This window comes from Chlorocebus sabaeus, chromosome 16 (genome assembly GCF_047675955.1).
Source record: "Chlorocebus sabaeus isolate Y175 chromosome 16, mChlSab1.0.hap1, whole genome shotgun sequence".
Lineage (NCBI taxonomy): Eukaryota > Metazoa > Chordata > Mammalia > Primates > Cercopithecidae > Chlorocebus > Chlorocebus sabaeus.
In genome coordinates this window covers 11,884,316-11,909,384 of record NC_132919.1, presented here as the reverse complement: position 1 = coordinate 11,909,384, position 25,069 = coordinate 11,884,316, and the positions used below count along the sequence as shown (strand labels likewise).

Sequence of the window (25,069 nt, the reverse complement as noted above, 5' to 3'; positions counted from 1 at the left end):
CTCCCCGCCGCCCGCCTCGACACAATTTTGCTCTTGTCACCCAGGATAGAGTGCAGTGGTGCGATCTCTGCTCACTGCAGCCTCCGTCTCCCAGGTTCAAGCAATTCTCTCGCCTCAGCCTCCCAAGTAGCTGGGGTTACAGCCATGCAATACCACGCCCAGCTAATTTTGTATTTTAGCAGACATGGGGTTTTACCATTTTGGTCAGGCTGGTCTTGAACTTCTGACCTCAAGTGACCCACCCACCTCGGACTCCCAAAGTGCTAAGATTACAGGCATGAGCCACTGCGCCTAGCCTTGCCTGTTTATTTTTTTTAAAAACTTTTGATGAGCAGAAATTTTTAATTTCGATACAATCCAATTTATTATTTTTTAGTAGTTTCTTTGTCCTATCAAAGAAATTTTTGCCCATGCCAGACAATAAACATATCTTGCATGTTTTATTTTAGAAGCTTTATAGAGTTTTTGCTTTTACTTTTAGGTCAACAAATCATCTTGAGGTAATTTTTGCATATGGTGTGAAATAGAAATTAAGATTTATCCTTTCAAACCTTTTTCCAGTTTGTTCCATCACCATGAAAAGCCTATCTTTTTTCCCACTGAACTGTACAAGCATCAAAGTCAAAAATAAATGGACTACACATGTGTGTTTGTCTACTGGACTTTCTATTACATTCCACTGATCTATTTGTTTATCTTTAATATCCTTCCACCAAGCCTTAATTACTGCAGCTTGTAGGTTGTACTTGTAGGCTGACCGTGTTACAGTCAACCTTGAAATCAGGTTGTTTTAAGTCCTCCAACTTACTGTTTTACAAAATTGTTTTTGGCTAGGTCCTTTCCATTTTCATACATATTTTAGAATCAAAATGTCACATTATACATATTTTAAAAGTCTGATGGGATTTCATTGAATCGATATAGCAATGTAAGAAGAACACACATCCCAGATGAATAAAAGAATAATAAATTGTCTTTCCTAGAATGAAAGAGTGGTTTCTAGATCGAAAGAGTCCACTGAGAGCAAACTACAAGGAAAAAGAAAGGTAAGGGGAGGAGGGGAAGGAGGGAGAAGACTGGGAAAAGGGAATAGGGGAGGTGTACGGGGGGAAGAATGCAAATATATCAAGATTTCAGACACTGGGGAAAAAGAAAAACCCCCACAATAAATCACAAAAGAAAAAAGAGGTTACATACAAAGGTTCTCAAATCAAAGTCACATCTAATGTTTCAAAGTAACCATGGAAAACAGAAAACATTGTCAAAATACAAACACAATTCTGGAAAAAAATTTCTACCCCAGAATTCTATACCCAATAAAACTGCTAATCTATTATGAGGGTTATTTATTTAAAGACATTTTCAAGGCCAAGCAGTGGTTCATGCCTGTAATTCCAGCACTCTGGGAGGCCGAGGAAGGAAGACAGCTTGAGTTCGAGACCATCCTGGGCAACATAGCAAGACCCTGTCCTCTACAAAATAATTTGAAAATGAGCCAGGCATGGTGGCACATGCCTGTAGTGCCAGTTACTCAGGAGGCTAAGGTAGGAGAATCACTTGAGTCCAGTTGTTCAAGACTGCAGCAAGCTATGATAGCACCATTTACTCCAGCCGGGGAAACAGAACAAGACCCTGTCTGAAAAAAGACAAAGGCATATTCAGGCACACAAACACCAAAAAGCTTAAGAAATAGTTAAAAACTACTAAGAATTATTATCTCAGGAAGACTTAGAATATATACTCTACCAAAATGAGAGTGGGAATGCGAAAAATAAAACAAAAAGATAAAATCCCAGAAACAGAGAATCAGAATCAGGCATTCACAAAACAATGGCAACAGCCCTGTGAAGCAGGCCTCAAGTATAACCACTCCAGATTAAAGCAACAGTATGGCTGGATAGCTAACACAAAAAAAAAGGTGGGGGAGGAGAGGGGAAGAACTGAGTGATCAACTGATGTATTTAATTACGTTCAGAGAAGATTCACAGTGAACCATAAATGAGGCGGTTATTAACTCTGGGGAAAACAAATTTGCTCAAGAACAATAATATAATCATACTGTTACTCAGTTGTAGATTAAAAAAAAAAAAAAAACACTGAAAAAAATGTTACCTTTATATAGCAAATTTCCTTAATAATATTTAAAAGTTTCCAGAAACATACATACTACAAAGGCAAAAGGTCTTATAATATTCTGATTGAAATCAGAACTCAAAAACATAACTGCCTTATTAGAAATAGTTGAAACACTCATCAACAGCTAAGAAGTCAGCTATATCTTCAAGGAACAGCACTTGGAAGTACTGTTGGTTAAAAACCCAGGGCTATCTTCTAATGTCTGCCTCGGTCTCTGATTCAAGAACAAAGACAATTTATAATACCAAAAGCACACAACTCAACAGCACGTATCATTAATCTATGCAAATATATATTCCAGAATTAGCATCCACCACCTCAGCTATAAACATCCAGCTCGAACGGAATGTGAATCTCAAGGGGGAAAGGGCCCACAAAGGGAATCAGTTCTACCACTTCTATTACCACTGCTACCTCTGTAGAGAATCACTTCTCCAGTGAATTGCTGACTTACGGAAATGTACCACAGCTTCAGGTACGCTGAGGTACAATGTGGGACTAAAGATAAGATTGAATATCCCTAAACTGTAACTTTAAGAAGTACAATGATCTAAGCTTTAAAGATTATCCCAAACACAGCATCATTATTTACTAGAGCCAAAAGGTAGAAACAACCCAAATGTCCAACAACAGATAAATGGCTAAACAAAATGCTGCATACGCATAACTATAAAATAATTATTCACCCTTAAAAAGGGTGGAGAAAGATACATTCTGCAATATGAATGAACCTTGAAGACATTATTTTGAATGAGATTAGCTAGACACAAAATAAATATTGTTATGATTCCACTTATAAGAGGTACCTAAAAAGCAGTTAGATTCACAGAGACAGAAAGTAGAATAGTGGGTGCCAGGGCTGGGAGGAAGGAGAATAAGGACTTACTGCTTAACGGGTACAGAAGTTCAACTGGAGAAGAGGAAAGAGTTCTAGAGATGGATGATGGCGACAAATGCACAACAATGTGAACGTAATTAATCCCAACGAACTGTATACTTAAAATGGTTAAGATAAAAATTTTTTACTTTATGTGTATTTACTACAGTAAGAAAAAAGATTCGCAGCAGTAGCGCCAAACCAGTCACACACACACACACACACACATGCACACACACACGCCATAGTATTTAACACATTTGAGATTAAACAGCATCTACTAACACACACCCATAAATACTTCTACCATTACTGCTATTTTGTAAAAGTGTTCCACCACAGAAATGTAGAGATTTCATAGTATCGTGATTGCTTCAAAAATTTCAGAGATAGAAAAAACCTTCCAAATTCATGTAGATTAGAGGTATTCACACTTAGAAATTCACCAGAGATGTCCTGGGACTATTTTGGGGAATGAAGGCAGACAACGCTACAAGCTCTCTCCCACCTCACAAACACGTCAGTCAGAGAAGGTCCTCCTTTATCTTTTTAGCCTATCAGTCTTGTAGATGAAACTTTATTTAAAGAAAGTAGTGCAAAGCTGGCTTAATTCTCTCCCCTCCCAATTCATTACATAAAATAGTGTATGCCGCTATTCTAATTCAATGCCTAAATTGAGATCAGAATTAAGTGATAAAGTCAAGGTCACAGAGATAACGACAATCCAGACTCCTAGATTTCTACCCATTGCTATTTCTTTTAAAAAACAAATTTTTATTGTATTTTTTAATAGAGACAGAGTCTCTACTCCTACACAGGCTGGAGTGCAGTGGCACACTGTAGCCTCAACCTCCAGGGCTCAATTGACCCTCCCACTTCAGCCTCCCAAGTAGCTGGGGGGACCATAGGCGCATGCCATCACACATGGCTAATTTTTTCTATTTTTGTAGAAATGGGGTTTTGCCATGTTGCCCAGCCTGGTCTCGAACTTCTGGGCTCAAGCAATCCTCCTTCCTCAGCCTCCCAAAGTGTTGGGATTGCAGGTGTGAGCAACTGTGCCCGGCCTCGTCATTAATTCTAAGACAGCAACGTTTAAAAGACAAAGTTCTCACAATTTAACCAACAGAAGAAGAAATTCTAAGTTTAAGATAAAGTTCTACTGAGAAGGCTCATCAAGAAATATGAGGAATATTAGTTATTAACTAGGGACTTTGAAACCTCTTTACTCCTAGATGTTCTATAGCACAATTGGGTGTCTGTTCCAATGCAAGAAACAAAGATAAGGGAGATCCTAGAGATCCTTTTGGTCTAAAGAGAGCCCTTTAAACTTAAAACGTGTGGTTCCAAAACGCTTAAGCCCCAAAATGTTATCTGCATTCATCACTATTTATTTCCAGTGTTAACTTTTAAGCTAGTGTTTCTTCTTGACAATTGTGATATGTTATGAAGATAAAAGGGCTGTTCTTTCAGAATAACAATTGTACTGAATACATTCTAAATGATTCAGTACACTGAGAGGACTCAACCGTAACTCACCATCATGAAAACACAGAATGTTTACCAGAATATCTACTTCTGTTTGTCAAATTCATATACACAACATGATTTTGACATAAGCTGGCCACATTTATAAGAATATCCCTAGAGTATCAAAAAGACTTACAGTGTCTAGTAGAATCCAAACCTGATGAAAATTTAAAAGGTAGCCACACATTTTTCCTTTGCTCTTTCTTTGTACTCTTTGGCTATCCAGTTTAATCTTTCATTTTAAAAGCCAAGGGGCAAAATGTTAGTGGGTACAAGAGTCTCTATTATAATATGCATTTTCTGTCAGAAATATTTATAATTTTAATCAATGATAATTAAAAATCACGGTTTCCTGTTCAGGTTGTCTCCTCATCCTCCAAGAACCCCCCCCAAAATCCTTTTTTTAAGGAAATAAGCAATAAACAAATTAAAAGAATTAAATTTCCGAATGCCTGAGAGTAGATAAAAATGTATCACAAAGAAAAACTAATTGATTTCAAGAGAAGGAACTCTAGTTTAAAAGACTGATCAGCTAACTGCATAGAACGCAGGACCTTGTAGAGACCTTACTTCAAACTATTAAAAATAAAAAAACTAATGAGGTCATCTGCTTATTTGATGATATTAAAGAATTATTTATTCTACTAGATGTAGCAATGGTACTATGATTATGTCTTTCAAAAGCAGCTCTTATCTTTTATAAATGCATACTAAAATATTTATAGAATGCATAACATCTGAGATTTGGTTAAAACTAAGGGGTTGGAGGAAAAGATAAAACAACAATGGCCATGCTACTAACTGCTGAAGCTGTTAAAGCTGATTGACAGTAAAGACAGATTCATCTACCACTTTACTTTTACTTTTGCAATTTTCCATAATAAAAGGTTTAAAAATAAACAGAAAAAACTATAACCTGTAACAGATGGTAGGAGGCAGACATGCAGTGAATATGAGAGATAAATCATGGTCCCAATAGAACCCTGGATCAGAGAGAATTCATGATCAGAAGAAATGAAGGCCTAGAAACTGGAGTTAATTAAACTTCTTTCTGTAAGGAAGGTCTAGGCCAGGCACTTTGGGAGGCTGAGGAGGGAGGATCCCTTGAGTCTAGGAGTTCAAGACCAGCCTGTGCAATATAGTGAGACTCTGCCACTTAAAAAAAAAAAAAAAAAAAAAAAACACACACACACACACGAAAATCTAGTCAGTTCCACTTTTCCTCTTTACTCTTCCCCTAAAATAAAAAGGGGACATGTTTTCAAAGAAAACAAACGTATCTGGAGAGAACCAGGCTTCCTAAGGTGAACGTTGGCTCTACTAATTCTAGCATCGGTAATATTCCTGGCCTAAGAGCTAGCTCTCAAAATACTCACAGAAAAGTAAAGCCAAGCCCACCAGGTGATGATCCATAACCAAAGCTCTCATTCAAGAAACAATCAAGAACAAGACATGAAAAAAAAAAAAATTGTAAGATGTGAAAAAAACTAATGAGAAAGAAAAGGGTCAGAAAAACTGACCCTTGAGGAAATCGATAATTCAAACAACAGAAAAGAATTTTTAAATTCCCTATTTTGCATCCATAAATTAAGAACAGAATCCTAAGAAAATGCCACAATCAACTCTTGGAAATTAAAACTGATTGCCAAGATTCCTTAGAGGGGATGGAAAATAAAGAAAATCTCCCAGGATACAGAGTAAGAAAACAATGAGACGGAACACATTTTTTTAAAGTCTAAGATACAGGGGATACAGACAGTCCAGCATCCTAGTAACACAAGTTTCAGGAGAAGGCGATAGGAAAACCATGAAAGAATGTACCAAAAGGAAAGCAGCAGCAATTTTCCCAGAAAAAAGAGATACACGAATCTTTAAAAGGGTTAATCTGATACATGGGAAGACGATGCAATTTGAGGCTTATCCTCATATAATTACAGAATATCAAGAATAAAGAAAACATGCTAAAAGCTTTCAGTGAGAGAGAGAAATAGGTAATCTATAAATAACATCTCTGCTACAATTAAACACATCTACACATGGTTCCCAAAACTTCTCTTGTACATATGCGCTCACCAGAATGCCACTGTCTCTTGTCTTCACTTAACCTTCCCTGCCTGGCTTTCGAAATGCAGTAAAATCTTGTTCTTCTGGGAAACATTTCATCACGCAGGTTATCTAAAATGATTTCCCCTCATGCACTTTAATCTGACATTCACTCCATATTACCTTATGCCTTACTAAAATTACCACAGCCAATTGTCACTTCTTGGAATTTTATTTAAACTGTTGGTTCTCAGAAAAAAAGAACACCGTCTTACATTTTTTTTTTTTTAATCTTGCAAAGGATCCTGCAATCCAGGAGATATCAAATGCCAAGGAGATCTGAAACCAGATCCTGTGACATATCTTAACTTCATTAGGTTGCTTATTTCATCTTATCTTTTCCTAAATTCATGAACAAATTTTATATTCACATCCGTAATTATTAAAGTTCAAGGAAATTTTAGGAGGAAAAAACATATAAATGGTAAGAGATATCTTATTTCAAAACCCCCACAAACTACAAGTTATGTTTTTCTAATTGCAAGTACTCATCCTAAACAGAAACTAACAATGGCTTTTAGTGCTGATGGCAAACAACTCAGAGGAAGAGTACAAAAGGATATCTTTTGGAAGGGGCTGGGAAGGTAGAGGAGATAATGCTGTTCTAAGTAATAAAACAGTTATCCCTGACCAGTAACAACGCTAGCAGTTACCTATTCCTAACCCAGAACAATTGACCTGTACAATAAAAAACTTCCAACAAAGTCTGGGTCTCAAATTTTTACATACCAGAATCAAGCTCTAAAGATTCTACCATAAGGTAAAAATACCTATCACCATGTCCTTTCAAACTTTAAATACTTGCTGAGAAGAAACGAAGGATGAGAAACCTAGCTGGCTATAGGTTTATTATAAAACATTAGTTAAGAACAAAACAAAAAATAAAACCTGAACTCAACTTTGGAAGAAAGTTTTTTTCCACCCTGTGTTTACTATTGCTTAAAAAATTTTGCTCCATGAATTCCACATACATAAAGAGACTCCAGAGGGAAGACAGTACAAATAGATGAATGTTTTTCCAGTTCTAATTTAAGTCAGGTTGTCTTTCTCCTTGTCCAAAAAGGCTTTGGAAAAAGAAAGATCTGGTAAGTTTGGTGATTACTGCTACATCCTTTCCTTCTTAGACTTCAAACATATGGTTCAGCTAGTAACTACGGTAACAGAAATGAGCTACATTAAATAATTAGTTTTGTACTAGCTTTCACTACAAATTCTAAGAAATAAGGAAGGAGGTTCTTTTAAGAACTGTTTCCTTGCTGCTGAAATTCTGACTAATTAACAAATACTAAGTTTCCTTCCTCATGAGAGCCCCTACTTGATGTTTCAGAGAAGACAAAAAGGGTGGGACTCTAGGCTGAGCTCTAACAAGAAGTATAAAATTATGAACACTAATCTAATAAAATTGATAGATAATTGAGAAAAATAAATTGTTACTACACTTCTTATTGAAAATATCTTTCATTCCCTCTAAGGCTACAAGTGAAAGTATAAGTATATATATACATACCCACACCCCACTCCCTTCTAGACATTGCTGTTTTAAAAATATTTTAAGCATCTCTTTTGCAAGACACTACCTTCTACCAATTTGTTACTGTTTGTAAATACAATGCATACCAAATTCTGAAAGAAGAGAAAATAGCAATAAAAGTGCCTCTTTGGGAAGAATAAAAGTATTTTAAGCTTAATAAGGTCTAGATACAAATTGTTGAGAAATTATTATTTTTTTTTAAATAATGTATCTGTCAGCTTTTTAGTCATACCTTACACCACTTGCTTTATAGTTTTCAATATCGAAACTGGCTCAAAATTATTTTTATGGACATGGTTATAAAAGTACAGTCACTGGCCTTCATTTTCATGATAGGTTAGGATGGGAAATAAGAAGAGATTTTTTTAATATTTCACATCACTTAGATTCAACTGAAGGCTAATATAAAATACTGTTCTGAAGGTATTGTTTTATATCAACTAAGATGCTCTAATAATATTTTCACTGAGACGCTACAATATTATTTCTATTGTTTAATTTAAAAATCCAGTAAATGAAATAACCACTGATATCTGTAACTCACATGTACACAATTCTTTCCATTTACTATGACATGGAAATCTTGCAGGAATCTAGCTTATTAAGATGGGACTCTATTTTGTCACTAAGTGGTGAAGATTTGTACAGTTGGACAGAAGACAGTTAAATTTCCTAAATGCAACTTGCAATTTAACTGGAACTCCAGAAGGAAAAGAATAAACAATATTCCCAGAGAGTTTAGTCAGAGAAATTACACTGACATCTCATAATTGGAAAAATTCATAAAATACAATAACTTTAAAATATTTGCTTGAGTTGAGCCTTTTATTTGATTACCAAGAATACTCACATGTGTGGGTTTTGAACTCCTGTAGGATTGGGATTCAGAGTAAACCTTGCTGTAGATTTGAAAGGTGGATTTGCAAAATTCAACTTCAGTGCTTTGCGTTTACCTAAGAAATAACAAATAAAAAGTAAAAGTTTCAAGTACTACAAAACAGGTACTATTCTGAGGGCATAAGAAAGTCACACCAAAAGGCAAGAGAACTTGCTCTAACAAACAGTTAATATAGGACAATATTTTGAAAGGCAATGAGGAATTTCTCAGAACTAAGAAAAAATAAAATAATCTAAAGTTGTTACTAACTACAAATCATTCACTAGGTATGATACAATAGATAGAATGCTTATCACTTCAAGTTTCCATTATTCAGGGAAGTTAATACTTTTGCAAATGAAAATACTATTATAAAAATCAATTATCTCAGCAGATATCCTGAAAAATTCTAAAAATATTACCATCTATCCAGTGTTATACTTAACGCCCTCAGTTTAATAAATATCATTTTCCCTCATTTTAATTAATATAAACTGTTAACAGAGTGAAGAATCTAAAAAATTGCTAAAAACATCATGGTAGAGTAAACTTCAAGTTAGTAACACAAGTATTCTAAATAATTATTTCCATGAAGCTGTTTCCTTGGGGTAGGAAGGGAAGAGGTACCAACGTTTTTTATTACCCAAGTAAAACAACCATTGTAGAAGAGCAGAAAATGCAAAAAAAGATCAAATATATTAAAAATGTTACATATACATCTATACAATACATAGGGTTAAAATTTTACATAAACTTATCAATCCAACTACCTCAAAATAATCAGTTTACTTTCTATTGCAGACTTTTTTCTATACATAGATACGGACATGTATTTTTTCACTACAATTGGAATCAGACCATGAAACTACTTTGTAAAATGCTTTATTCACTGACATTTCTTTCTATATCAGTAAGTCTTACAGAATCATTTCTTTAGGACTTATAAGGATACTTTGTAACAGAATTGAATTTTTTAAGCATTTGCAGCATATCTTGGTTTCACATTCACCTTAGGGACACTTTTTCCTGCACTCACTCTCTAGAGTTTATGATACAGTTAACTAACTACTCAAAAAAACATCTCTGCAATCCAAACACTTTCTGACCTCAGTGGATGAGGATTTAATAGAGGGTTCAAACTGTAAACGTGAGATCTGAAAATCTGACAGAGCCACACTGGATGGAGAAGATGGCAAAGAGACAAGAGCACAGATGCCTTGCCATGGCTCCTGGATGAGCTTTCAAAGATGAGCCTCCTTTCTACCAGATCATGTGAATTCCCGTGAAGACCAGACACATCCATTTGCAGAAATAAGGAGAGTGCAGTATGACTTTTCCACACAATGTAGAGGAAGGACATTCAAACAACATGTGCAAAGGGTACGCTGGGAAAAATAGCAGATATGACTGTATTTAAAAAAAAAATAAAACCCTTAGTATATTACCAAAAAAAAACAAAACTAAAAAAATTAAACCTTGGGAAAATTCTGACAATACAAAAATAAGTAGCTCTAAATTATACAAAGACATCATACAAACCAAGAAAAACAGAAAAAAAGTGATAAGAATATGAGCAGTAAAGACAAATTAAGAGAAAAAATATAAAAAGGCACTAACACCGAAAACATTTTAAGCTTTTGTTCATGTGAAAATGGCAAAGTTTGAAGGTTTTATATTATATATACATAATGATAACATGATGATCAGAATGGCTAGGCAAAATAATCACTATTAAGATATATTGCTGGTAGAAAAACTTTCTGTGAGAGGTTCAGCAATACACAACAAAAGGTATTTTTGGTAAATATGCTGTTTTACTTCTTGAAAACTTTTCTTTAGAAAACATTTAAATACAGAGGATTACTCCCAGGTCTTGAAACCAAATGGAATTTGCCCTGGGTAATACTCAGTTTTACCCATGCCTGATTTAAATGATTTTGGTAATGGGATTCAGGATTTTTGAGCTGATAATATTTAGGTGAGATTTACATTTAATACTGTAATGAGTCAAAATTCTGGAGGCGCTGGGGTAGGGTAAGTGTATTTTGCGCATGGGAAGGATATGAATATTTGGGGCCCAGAAAGCAGACTGTAGTGGGTTGAATGGTGGTCCCCAAAGATACTAAGCCCCTAATCTCTGGAACCTGAACCTGTGAATTACCTTAATGTGGCAAATTGTTTACAGAAAAGATTAAGTTAAGGAACTTTGCTATCATAATTTGAAGAAACTCAATCTTTACAAACTCCTCAAATCAAAAACTGAGCATATGTCAAGTAGTTTGTGTTTGAAACCATCTGGCACATCATCCATTATCTCCATGTGAAGAAAAATGAAAATAAGACTCAGACAAAATGCAAGACAAGGACAGAACAAAGAACTATTGTGAAAACTATCGAAAGAAAAACAAAAATTGGTCCTTTCTTCAAAAGCCCAATTTGACAGAATAGTAGCTAACCTTACCAGATAAACAATAAAATATATTACAACAATTAAAACTTAAGCTGTTTTCTTGAACATAAATATTTATACTGAATACACAGAGATTCTTTTTCAGCATTGCATTCACATTTAAATAAAAACTAAATTGAAAGCTTTAAAGGCCATTAACTTCATAAATGTACACCATGATTAACAGAATGTGATTTAAGTTACATAAATTAGATTTAAACACATTCTACACTTCAGAGACATCTGCAATTATCTTGAAAAAGTCCAAATTTATATTCTGATCATTTACTAACAAAATACACTAAATAATTCTGTAAGTTTTGAAGGCTTTCCAAGCAAAGATCACTCAGAGCCTAAAACAAGTGCCAAGGAAATTGGCACATGATCAAGTTACACTGCTGGGTCTCATCTGTGTACCCCAACTCTTCAAATACTAGTCAGTTTAAGATAAACTTCTAAGGCAGTTTTGAGGAGGAAAAGGAAGGCCCCAAAATGTCAACCGATGGTGAGATTCAAGAAAAGTAGAAAAATAGCTTTTACAATACTCAGGAGAAGCTATTTCTGGCTATCTGGAGGCATCTTCTCTCCCATTCACTTTCTCTAAGTACCAGAGCCTCTACTGGGGTAGGGTCCTTCTCTCCTTTACTTCTTTTTCAAGGATCCCTCAAAAAAATCAAACTGAAAGGCAATCTGTCAGCATGTATTCAGATACTTTTAATGACAAAAAATTACAAGCAAATAGGACATTCATATGATTTTTTTTTTCAAAAACCTGAAACAACTTTCACAGGGAGAAAGAAGGGAAGTGATACTATAAAGGACCTGTGAAGATTTTTAGATGCTAACAAAGATTGAAATGTCTGTACAACAGGGTTTAAAATAACTGATCAAAAACATTATGAATTTGTGATTATAATAACCCCTTTGGTGGGACTGTCATATAATCAATTTCTAACCAGTCAACACAGATAAACATCGTCCCTTTGACAATAGCAGGAAAGAAACGAGGCATCAAACATCCTAAAATATCTATACAGAAGGAGTTTCCTGTGAGGGATTCTCTATATACCTTAAACCTTAGATCTGTGCCTGATACAGAAAACACTTTCAAATGTTTATTGATTTGGGAATAAAGTTGACATGGACAGACTCAGACAACTTAAGTCTATATGATTATTGGCTGGAGTAAATCTTTGTTGTTTGCAAACAAGGACCCTGACTTGGGAAAACAGTATCTGTCCTCATCACACTTCCAAAGCACTGTTCTACCCCTCAAAGCAATACTGCCTACCTTTTTTCATGCCATGGCTTGTTTGGAAAATAAGAACATTTGTTCAACATGCTGGGAAAATTAGAACTGCAGCTGGCCCAGAGGCTGGACTAGGCATTGAGCAGTCCTGTCCTCACTCAGTCACTCCAAGGCTGAGGAGAACAATCTGTTAGAATCATCCCTGAAATTCTGGTTTCAAAACTCTGCCTTAAGAGAACAGCCAGCACCATTCAAACAAGCTTTCCACAGCATCTGCACACAGTGTCTTCCTCAAACTTCTCATGAGAAAAGCACTCCCAAACACAGAATCATCAAGAATATTAAGAACTGCAATCCTGAAGAAAGGGATTTGGTCAAGTGTATCCACACTCACTGAGGCCTAGGAATATCCTTTGTCTAATTGTGAGAAACTCACTGACTCACAGAATATTGAAGTTGGAGGGAAGACACTTTCTAGGTTTATTTAGCTTTAAAAACAAGATGATAAAGAGCCCTAAACATTCTCCCTCCACCAACTTCTCAAGCAATACAACCCTTTTTAACATTGCTTTCCACAACCAGCTAAGCTGAGCATAGTTTGGTTCGATCTTGGCCAAAAACCCCAACAGGGCAGTTGAGAGTTCACTACTCAATACAAAATCTATGGAATCTCTGCAATCTAGGTTACCAAAAGTATCTCTCCTTCACCTTCACCTTTTACAGAACAGAAAAAGGTGTCAGCTCCTCTACTAACAATCAGCATTATTTAGTTTCCAAAAACATCAGTCTGTCCCCCAGGGAGAAACACTGTTTACACTGGGCTCACCTTACCGTCCTCTCTCATCCTCAAGTCTGTTTCCATCAAATTGTAAACAATTTTCTGCTTTAAAATTTTAACTACCTTGATTTATCTTTGAACTCTGCAAATCACCTATAACAGTACCTCAGACAAAACAGCAATTCAACAAATACTTATTAAATTACAAATATTAGTAGATTGTTTTTCTTACCAACATTTCACTGCTCCCCCATCCCTCATCTAATGGGCTTGTTTTGTTTCATTATATCATAGGAAAGCAAGATTCTGTTACCTGTATGGTCAGAATCAGAGAACTAGAATCACTCGAATCCTCCCGCCCAGCCTGTAAGAATGGAGACCATCTCTACAACATTTTAGCCAATCCGCATATCTTCAACACCACTGATATCACCATATTCGAGAGCCCTTCTTTAACATCTGTTGTAGTAATAGCAAAGTACTTTATTGTTCATGGTAATGAAGATCACTGAAGGACCTACAATAGCTGCCTCTAGAGTATAGCTAGTTCAATGTGGGTTATTTGGTAGATTGTCACAAAAATAACCACCAAGGAATCACAGCTCCCTGAGTCCATACCCATCTGCAAAGGGACCTTGCTCCTCCTTCCATAAACAGTTAAAGTCTATTTCTCTACCTTTTGAATCTGGGCTGGCCCTGGGACTTGATGTAACCACAATATTATAGCAGAAGGAATACTGTATGACTTCCAAATCTAAGCCCTTTATGAGGCCTTGCAGCTTCCACTTTCACCTTCCTGGAAAGCTACCCTGAGTTTAAATGTGAAGCAGCTCAGTCTATTCTCTTTGATGAAAGACCACGTGGAACAAAAGGCCCAGCAGTCCCAGTCATCCTAACAGACCTACTAAATACATATAAGCGAGCTCAGGTGAGACAGAACCAGCACTCAACTAATGAAAAGAATCATAAAAATTAAATAGTTGCCCTTTTAAGCCAACTACTCACATGCGAAAGGAGCCAGGAAGGAATAATCAAAAAGCAATCTGAATCAATCCCTTTTAGGGAACACCCACTGATACCACAGGGTATTCCCTCGAACCAACCACACCAAAAAGAGGAAACTGGAACTGCAGTGTACAAGTCATTCACAGAATACCTTTAAGAATATTGGTATTTGACCTGCAAGTATTCAGAATATCATATCGCAGAGAGGGGAGCTGTCATTTAAATTCTCTTTTCTTCCTTGGTTCTCTCTGTCACTATCTCATTTTCAAAACAGAAAGATTACCTGGAATAATTTTTTAATTATCTGTAATCACTGGTTGTGAAATGAGTAACACACAATTCCAACTGTGCAACTTTAGAGTCAAACAATTTCAGAAATGAAGAAATAAAGTGGTAGAAAAAAACTTACTTTCATTTCTCTTTTCTCCCTAAATTACTATGGTAATGAGAGACCTAATATTTCATAAGCTCAAAAGAAAAAGACATGTTAGGTCAGGCGCGGTGGCTCATGCCTGTAGTCCTAGCACTTTGGGAGGCTGAGGCGGGTGGATCACCTGAGCTCAGGAGTTCAAGACCAGCCAGGCCAACATGGTGAAACCCCATCTCTACTAAAAATACGAAAATTAGCTGGGAGCGGTGGCAGATTCCTGTAATCCCAGCTACTAGGGAGGCTGAGGCAGTAGTAATCACTTGAACCCAGGAGGCGGAGGTTGCAGAGAGCCCAGATCGCGCCATCGCACTCCAGCCTGGGTGACAAGAGTGAAACTGCATCTAAATAAATAAATAAATAGAAAGAAAGAAAGAAAAAGAGATGTTACACTCGCAATGTCAGGTATTCCATATATCCATGTATTAAGTGAGTTGCTATCAGCTAATATTATATTGCCCCCATCTCCCTGCCGGCAACCCTTGATACCTAAGAGTGAGCAATTACTAAAACACTCATAAAATCTCACTCAGAACTTTGAACTCTCATCTTTAAAGCACTGTTACGCATCCACACCGCTAAGCATTTTGGAAACTAGATGGTTCTGAGTTTATTTAAGAAATCAAGTAAATATCCCAACAGCAACTTTCAGCACATTTTACACTTTTGAGTGTAAAATGGATTTTTAGAAAGCCCAATATAATACTTTACACAACAACAAGTGCAGAAATACCACAATTACAAACAAGTTACTATGCCAGGCAGTGGAGGTGAACAATAGATAAGGCAGCTGACGCTTCCACAAAGACTGTTTCGTTGGGCATTCTGCCAAAAAATTAAAAAGCAATGTGAGGCCAGACATGGTGACTCACACCTATAATCCCAGCATTTTGGGAGGCCAAAGCAAAAGGATTGTTTGAGTCCATGAGTTCAAAAGTAGCCTGGGCAACATAGTGAGATCCTGTCACGAAACCAAAAAAAAAAAAAAAAAAAAAAGAAAAAGAAAAAGAAACGTAGTACAGGGAGGTTAAAGGGTAGGAATAGGGAAGAAAGTTATTTTGCTAGATGTCAAATGACCACTACTGAAAATACTAACAACACTGAAATACTAATAAAAATAAAAACAGGAATATTTCTGCGGTCTAGTAAACCACACCTGTGAAACCAGGGTAAAAACAACTCCCTACTTGGCAGTACTGTTGTGATAAGGATCAATATACCTTAAATATGCTACAATAGTTGGCAAACAGTAGACATGAAAAGTGGTAACTACTATGATATTAGTTATAAGTACATATTAAAACCTAATTGAGAAATTATTAAATTATTTAGAGAAGAAAACTGGAAAATGTTTGATAGCGTTTAAACCAACAAAATATATTAGCAACAAAGAATTCAGCTTTCTTTGTAGATTTGTTTAAAACCACTTTCCCGTAAAAATCCTATTCCTATCCTAAACCAGGATCCTTCCTAATTGTACTAAATTAGAAACCAGAAAAAGCAATATAGACTAGCAGTGCCAATCGCCCTAGTTTTGAAGCTCAGCTCTGCTACTTACTAGCTCTATAATATCTCTTGGGCAAATGACTTCACCTCTCTGCCTCAGTGCCACACCTGCCAAATGGGATACCTGCCAAATGGGATACCCAGAGGGGCACTGTGAGGAGTAAAGACATTACTATGCATAACAGAGTCAGCTAGGTATCAATTCCAGCTTTATTATCAATTATGATAGTTGTCTATGTTTACGATGGCCAAGTCCTAAACTAGGGTAAAAGTAGATTACTAACAGCCATGCTGCCTAAATATTAAACATTTTCCTCATCGGACAGGCTTGGGCCTCGGAGGCTCTGCTGCCAAGGAAAAGACAAAGTAATTCACCCTCAGCATTTCTGGCCTCTGGCAAAAGATTCATAGTCCTTTTCTTGGGTAGAAAAAAAAAATTTAACCCAGAATACCAAGGACTATGTTATTCCTCTATCAGTTCCTGCAAGGCTACTGCTTTGACAACAAAAGGCTTAACAGCTCCTATCAGATTCTTAGAACACTAGACAAAGGCAAAAGCAGCATTCTACTTGTAGAATACCTCTTACTATGGGGTCCTTGTTTGGTTAACAAAAGTCTTCAGGGAGAGTTTGAAGGCTTAAAAGCCTGAACTCACTTTCAAGCTGTTCATCTAACAAGGAAAAGAAAATTTTAACTCATTTCAGTTATCATAAAATAAGGGGTTTATGAAGCTTCATGGAATGAAGCTCCCAAAACACCCTATTTCCTTTTAAACCTATTAACAGAAACTCACAACTGATTCATCCATTCTCTGATTCAGCTAACCACCAATGCCACTGATTATAATAGTCCCTCTCTGATCTCCAGTTATTTCACATCAGTTAAGCACAGTGCCATCATTACGGGATTCTACAGCCAGCCACACCTTTGAGCTATCACTTAAAGCCAGTAACAGCATCACTTTCTATCAGACTCTGAGCCAGATGTCTACTACCAACAAGCAAATATATAATTCCACACGCTAAACTGAAAATCTCTCTGGCCAAGTCATGATTAGTACAACCCCATAAAAATTACCCAGGGAGCCACTAATCCAAGAAGGCCCTACTGTAGTTTAAATTGCTGCTAAATTTAACAACATTTTAATCACCAACAAAATATAAAAAGCTTATCCAAAATAACCCCTAAACTCCAACTCCATGTTCCAATGATTTTGCAAGTAGACTTCATGGGAACCTAAGAGTTGGAATTCCACAATTACACAACCACTCTGAGAAGGTTCCAAATGGACACCCAAAAGGAGGCAGCCAGTTATCTCCACCTTCGGTTCAAGGGAGAGGAGAATGTATTAATAGTTCTCTGAATCCTTAATTTGTCCCTAGCTCATTTAACAAGTTCTCTTACACCACCATCCTTCACAGTCCTTAATAAGAACAGCCTAATCTGCTATATAACCGCACTGATTCCATTCACATAGAAGCACTACTGCTATACATGTGCTGAGAGTTCTAGCCAGGAAGAGGAAACATTTGTAGCATATCAAGAGTCAGTAAAGGTACTCAGCATTTTATCCAGGTGCTCAGACCATTTTTAAATCCATGTGATGCCTAAAACTCTGGCAAATCCAAAGGGCATTTGTGTTTTTAAGCCTCGAACTTGTGAATGTATCAACAGAAATCCCATGAAGACAAGTGAGACACAAACCCAAACTGATCAACTCCAACAAAATTTTCTATATACAACAGTCAACAGTGGTCTCTTACTTCGTAATACACAGGCCACTTTGATAACCTCTGCCTCCTAATCAAACTCAATATTCTAACTAAGCTCCTCATGAGCACCCCAGTTTCAAGTTACTGTTTCACAATGTACCAAGAACAAGATACTCAGATTTCTGGAAAACCATCCACATAACTGATGCTTATTTTTTTGGTAGCAATCTTACTAATGGAACAAGGAATATAATATGCAAACTTATGAAAGCTATGCCAAGAAAAGTCATAAGGCTTGTTCTGGTTTCCATCTATATCCCAGAGCCCACAGAGTGGCTTCTGGTCTGACCTCACTGTACAGACAGAGGCACATATCAGATACTCTTTGAAGAACAGCTTGCTTCAACCCTAGCAAGGAACCAAGTGCCCACAGGTCTCACATCACATTTATTTTTCCTGCTTGGTAAATGCCACAACAGCCTATCACCACCCTATTTTAACGACTTTTCACCACCCATAAGTGAAATAAAAACATTAACCATATTTTATAACTATAACATCAACATTTTTCCAATCAGTGCTTCCAAACCTTTTTTATATGTGCATACGAAAAAAAAAATGTGTACAACACAATGAAAGAAATATAAGGCTGTTCTTGACTCAAGGACAATGACACAGAGCTCTAGTGAGTGGCCACAGGGCTAAGGGGATCCATATTTCAGCTGACAGGTAAGTACTCACAACAGCACACAAACTGAGGAGCTACCAAATGTGGTATTGAGAAATACATATTTTTGGTTTTGTCCCCATTTCCTGACACACAACTGCTTAAATTCTTGGAATTTCCAAGGTGATGTATTTTTTGGATGCTAATGAGTTGACTGATGACTGGCAGCACCTAGCAGCTTCAGAAAGACCAGCAAATTAATTAACCCCAAAGGAGGGTTATGGGAACCCTAACTGGGAGCTGGACGGTCAGAAGTTCTGAAGGCCCAGACTTAACAACTGGTATCTGAAGTGGGGGCGGTCTTGCAGGACTGAGCCCTCAACCTGTGGGATGTGACACTATCTCCAGGTAAACAGTGTGAGAACTGAACTGGAGGACACCCAGCTGGTATCTGCTGCAGAAGTGATTGCGTATTTGCTGGTGGGGAAAAATCCCCCATATTTGGTCACAAAGTCTTCTATGTTGATTGTTGTTGTATGGTGTGAAAGCAGAGGAAAAAAGTTGGAGTTTTTTCCTTACATCAAAACAATCGAGTTCTCCTCCTTGGCAAGTTTATAATATTGTAAGTAATAATGTTATTAACTATACAAGAAAGTCAGACTGGTCATAAGTCTAAGTAATTAACTCTTCTGCACTTCAATTCTATATGAATTTCATTAGCAAGTAGATTAGAATAAAGAAAGCTATAAGACGAAGACAACTTCCTAGCGTAAGTACCCATTTGCTCCAAGGAAACAAAACATGTTCATCCTTTTCACAACACAAAAACCAGCCATCCAGTAGACAACACAATATTGGGTTACCACTCTTTTTCCCAGATAGATTCAAAGCTGTGGGCCAACTGTGTGCAAGGCAGTTTTGCTACAGAAGTACCTGTAGTATAATGAAAAATATAACTGTATTTTGCCTTTGTCTCAGGTTTGGGGCACAGAGATTCTAAAACCCTTAGAATTTCCTGAGTGACAGGAGTGTCTTTTGTTACCGAAAATGTGGCCCTTTCAGCCATACCCGAGTTTGTGCAAGTGTCTGGTAACTCTCTGAAGGCCCCTATATAACTTCAGGATAGGGGCTGGTCACCAGAAAAAAAACAACCGAGTGAGTAGCCTGTTAAAACTTTCAGCTGCCACGCCCCCATACACATGCCCCCCAGGAAGGAGAAAAGGACTAGAGACTGAGTTCAATCACCAATGGCCAATGATACAATCAATCATGCCTACCTAATAAAACCTCCATAAAAACCCCTAACAATAGGGTTTGGGGAGCTTCCAGATTGGTAAATGAATCAAGGACAGTGTACCCACAAAGGTCACAGAACCTCTGTGCTACTTCCCTGTCCCCTCACTCCCAATACCTTGACCTATACAAGGTTCTATCTCTTCCATTTGGCTCTTCAAACCTTTATAATAAGCCAGTAACAGTAATAAAGTTCTTTCCTGAGTTCTGTAAGACATTCTAGCAAATTATCAAACTTGTTGGGGGGTGTGGTCAAGTTTGATAATGGGAATCCCCAAATCTGTAGTCATCCAAGCAGGAGTATGAGTATCCTGAACACCCCGTTTGTGACTAGCCTCCTAAGTGACGATAATCTCGAAGCACTGAGTCCTTTAACTTGTGAGATCTGATGCTAACTCCAGGTAAACAGTGTCAGAAATGAATTCAATTGTTGGATACATGATTGTTGTCAGAGAACTGGAGAATTGCTTGGTGTCAGAAAACATCCCAAGGTGTCAATACTGAAAATATAAAATAAAAATTTCCTTATTTCCATTAATATTGGTAATTGGTTTTTATAACTATCCAAATACATAAACAAGCCTAAAAACAAGTAAAACAAATTCCAAGTGAATTAGAGATCAAGTGGCAAGATACGGTTTATGAATATATTTTTCTCCATCATATATCAATAGTTGATTTACAAACTGATGTGAAAATATTATCAAGGATTATCCAGCCAGATGTCCTTCAAATACCTAGCAGACTCCTGACTTCAAGAACATCCTCTAAAAGCAAAGAAAGAGCATGTATGTCCACATCCTCCTCGCTCAGGAAAGTTAGAGAGTCTACCTTCCTTCCTTTCGACTCCATAGAGAATCACAGTTGTTTGTTTGTTTGTTTGTTTTCTGACAGGTCTCACTCTGTTGCCCAGGCTGGAGTGCAGCGGCATGATCATGTCTCACTGCGGCTTTCACCTCTCGAGCTTAAGTGACACTCCCACCGCAGCCTCCTGGGTAGCTGGGATTACAGGCCACCATGCCTAGCTAATTTTTGTATTTTTTGTAGAGAAGAGGTTTCACCATGTTGCCCAGGTTCAGTGAATTTTCTATTCCAAGCTGACTTCTCCCCACCCTCCAGGACACGCCTGACTACCTTGTCCAACTGACCAATTACTTTATCCTCAAAGCAAACAATTCATACCACTACTTTACCTGTAATAACTGTTTTTCACCATGATGTGTCCTTAGGAATCCAGAGAGGCAAAAGAATAATTAAGTCATATACATAATTTTGTTTATATTTTAATTTAATTAAGACGATTTAGAGAGGCTTGGAATAACCTGTTACCACTACATGGCACTTTTTTTTTTTTTCTTTTTTTTTGAGACAGAGTTTCGTTGTTGTTGCCCAGGCTGGAGTGTAATGGCACGATCTCGGCTCACTGCAACCTCCACCTCCTGGGTTCAAGCAATTCTCCTGCCTCAGCCTCCCAAGTAGCTGGGACTATCAGTGCCCGCCACCACACCCAGCTAATTTTTGTATTTTTAGTAGAGACGTGTTTCACCATGTTGGCCAGGCTGCTCTCAAACTCCTGACCTGAGGTGATCCATCCGCCTCAGCATCCCAAAGTGCTAAGATTACAGGCATGAGCCACCATGCCCAGCCTCCATCTGCACAACTTCTGACCATTGGAAATCTGATAGAACATTCTAATGAGTCCGACAACTCAGTTCTTCTCGTAACAGCACCTGTCATTTAATAGGAACTCAAATATTTCTTCAATAAATAAGGAATCGAAGCTCAAATGTTTGATTTAACATCTTGAGGACAAACAGTTTCACTAAGAGACACAATAGAGTGTTTTATCCGTATTTCCTGATGGGTCCAATCTGTTGTTTCTTTTTTTTCCTCATTAATCAAAATATGTATAACTGGATGTTATGCAGGTTCTCTGAAAAAGTTACCAGAAGCTTTTAGTAGAAAAATGCTAACAATAGAACTTCATGACACAAAAATTAGTCAGACATCTTCTGGCTTCGAAAAAGATATGTGGCATTTTTAACTGCCATGAGTCATAAGAAGACATGTGGCGATCTTTTGTATACTCCACCAACTTTCCATTTCAGTGCTGCATTACACTATATAATCATTTTTAAGAAATGTTAGGTAACAATTCACAGTCAAATTTAAATCAAAATCCAACTATGTCACTACAAAAGCAAATAACAGAGGTAGAAAATGAGCAGGCATCTTCCACACAAAGGTAATACTGTAATAATCAGCAATGTTATGCTCCTCTTCCCATCCGAATGGCTTCTTTTGATCCTCATTAAGTAACTCCCAATTTCAAAAACAGTAACATGTGAATGACACTTTTATTTCCTAGTGGATACAATAAAAAACTATTTGCTGCCCATAAATGTATTCTACAAATTGAAAGTTTTAAAAGGCTGGACTAAATTAAGAATAATTAAGAGCATGAATGGAATTCAAAGAAGATATGTTGCATTCTATCTACTTCATGTGTATATAGTACATGAGAGAATCTCGACTGAAATGTTTCTAATTTGTTCCTTACAAAGACCCAAAAAGAAAATCAAAAGAGCAAATTAGTTGTAGAACATTATGAGAGAGACTTTAATAATTTAGTTGAAGTTACATGAAGGAACAGGAATAGGAAAAAAGGAAAGCTGGTTAAGAAATTATTACTGCTAAAGGGTGAATGACACCACTGGACAACAATATACTGGTCATTAAAAGGTAATTACTAATTAAAACACAAGTAGGTCATCAGATTTTTATTATTCAATCTTGGATGAGAAATCCTATCCTCTTCTAATCCTCACAAAACTGACTTCTGATGACTCAATCTGATTCCCAAGGATTGGGAAGGCAATGCCCTGAAGGGTCTGAGCACTCTAAGCACTGAACACAAATTTTGAAAGCTGGACTCTGATGTGGGATTGACCTTCATTTGGCGGGACTAGTCTTGCCTAACCACTGGCTCCTCAACTTCACCAGAGAACATCTTATTACTTGACATGTCTTTTGATTGTCTGCAAAGATTAATGAGCCCTAATGAATGGGTCAACACATGTTCCAGGGTATAAAGGACAGGTCTCCAGTATTCATTCTATCCAAATACAGAGCATCCCAATACATATTTGTATATCATATGTGTGCATATAAATATACTTTCATATCCTTCACTACTGGCACAGTTAAGTCAGAGATGATCAAGGCTTAACTACAATGTGCTTTTAGTGGTATGCCCTAAACACAAATTTTGTCTTTTTTTGGCTGGATACAACTACTATCTGCAAAGCCCACAAATGTCTGAAAATGACAGTTAACCTATTCCTAAGAAAATAATTAATGTAGACAAGGTTAATGGGCCAAAACTACCAGATGAAAGGCTGACGGAGAACTTTACACTATATGCATCACACTGGCAGCACCTAAGCCCACTGGTTTATCTTAATAAGAGCTCCAACAAGGAATCATATGCCTACTGATGTGATACAACAGGAAGCGCACAGCACCACCTATGAAGTAAGTATTCTTGCCAAAAATCTGACCAAGTTTCTGTAACTACCAGTTAGAGGTAAATAACAGGGCATGAAGGAACATGTTAAACACTAAAAGGATGCAATCAGCCAAATTTGAAATGTATAAAATGCTACAAAAATTAACTAATTTTTTCAATGAATAAATGGTAAGGAAAAGAGAGAAGAGGGAAATACCATAGACTTAAAGAAACTCAAGAGACATATCAACCAAACACAATGTGTGCACAGATCTTGCTGAGGTCTCAACTAGAACAAATTAACTGTAAATAAAGCAGCAACAAAGTTTTTGGGGAAATGTGAACATTCAGTAACTATCTAGTAACATTGTTTTGTTCATTTAAGATAATTGTACCAAGGTTATGTACTTAAGAGTCCTTATCACTTAGAAGACATGTAACACATTTATATGGATAAAATAATGATAATCAGAATTTGCTTTAAAGTATTTCAGTAGAGATAGCTGGAGGGAGGAAGAATAAGATTGGTTATACGTTGGTAATTGTTAATGCTATATAATGGGTACATGGGCGTTCATTACACTACTCTATTTTTGTATATGTTTGAAATTTTCTACTATTAAAAGTTTTCAAAAATTAAATGTTTTTTCTTCTAACCCTGCCAAAAAGAAAGTGGGGTGAGGATGCATAAAAATTTTGCTAAAAGTGTCAGTTTGTCCTTACGACAGTCTGTACGCAGTGTGTCCTCACAGAGTTCACGGCTGTGCCACCTTGTCCACTAACTTCACAGGTCTCCTTCCTACTAATCTTCTTCAGCTGTACCCAGGCACATAAGTCATTTGAGAATCCTGGAGCAATTTATTCCTTTTATAGGCCAGCAGAGTTTTACGTTTTCGCCAAACATTTTTCCCCTAGTGGCAGATCCGGTGTTTCTAACTTCATAGCAACACAAATCTTTCTACTTTAATGTTCAGTAAGGCTTACTGGATAACCTTAATAAGCCTTACAAACGGCTGACCAAGATATAAATGGTAGGTCCAGATCTCATAACCTAGTGCAAATGAAGACTCCTCAAAAGCCGTTTGATTTAGAAAATCATTCCTGTAAGCGCCAACTGCTTTCAAGAATTAGTAAAACACTAAGGTTTACAACGTGTAAACTGTGACCAGACAAAGGTCATACAGTTCTGCCCCTTATTAGCTGTAAGACTTTGGAAATTTTATTTCACCTCTCTGTGCTTCAGTTTCCTCATCTATACTAACTATGATACCTACTTCATAAGGTTGTCGTGAGAATTAAAGGAGTTAATATAAAGTGCTTAGAGCAGGGTTTGACACACATTCAGAGTTGTTATTTCTACCACACAGCCCCTACACATGCTCAATCTCTCAAAGAACATACACTTCTTCAGAGCAGGCTCTAGA

The 25,069-nt window shown here is 36.9% G+C and overlaps 1 protein-coding gene across 2 annotated transcripts in view; it reads right to left on the bottom strand.

The window, feature by feature from the left end:
* MAP2K4 (mitogen-activated protein kinase kinase 4) overlaps positions 1-25,069 on the bottom strand; it is a 120,647-nt gene that overhangs the window by 77,885 nt on the left and 17,693 nt on the right. For both annotated transcript variants that reach the window (XM_008010410.3, XM_008010411.3), the window contains one exon: positions 9,025-9,127. In XM_008010410.3, the coding sequence (XP_008008601.1) occupies positions 9,025-9,127 (103 nt within the window). The remainder of the gene's footprint in view (positions 1-9,024; positions 9,128-25,069) is intronic.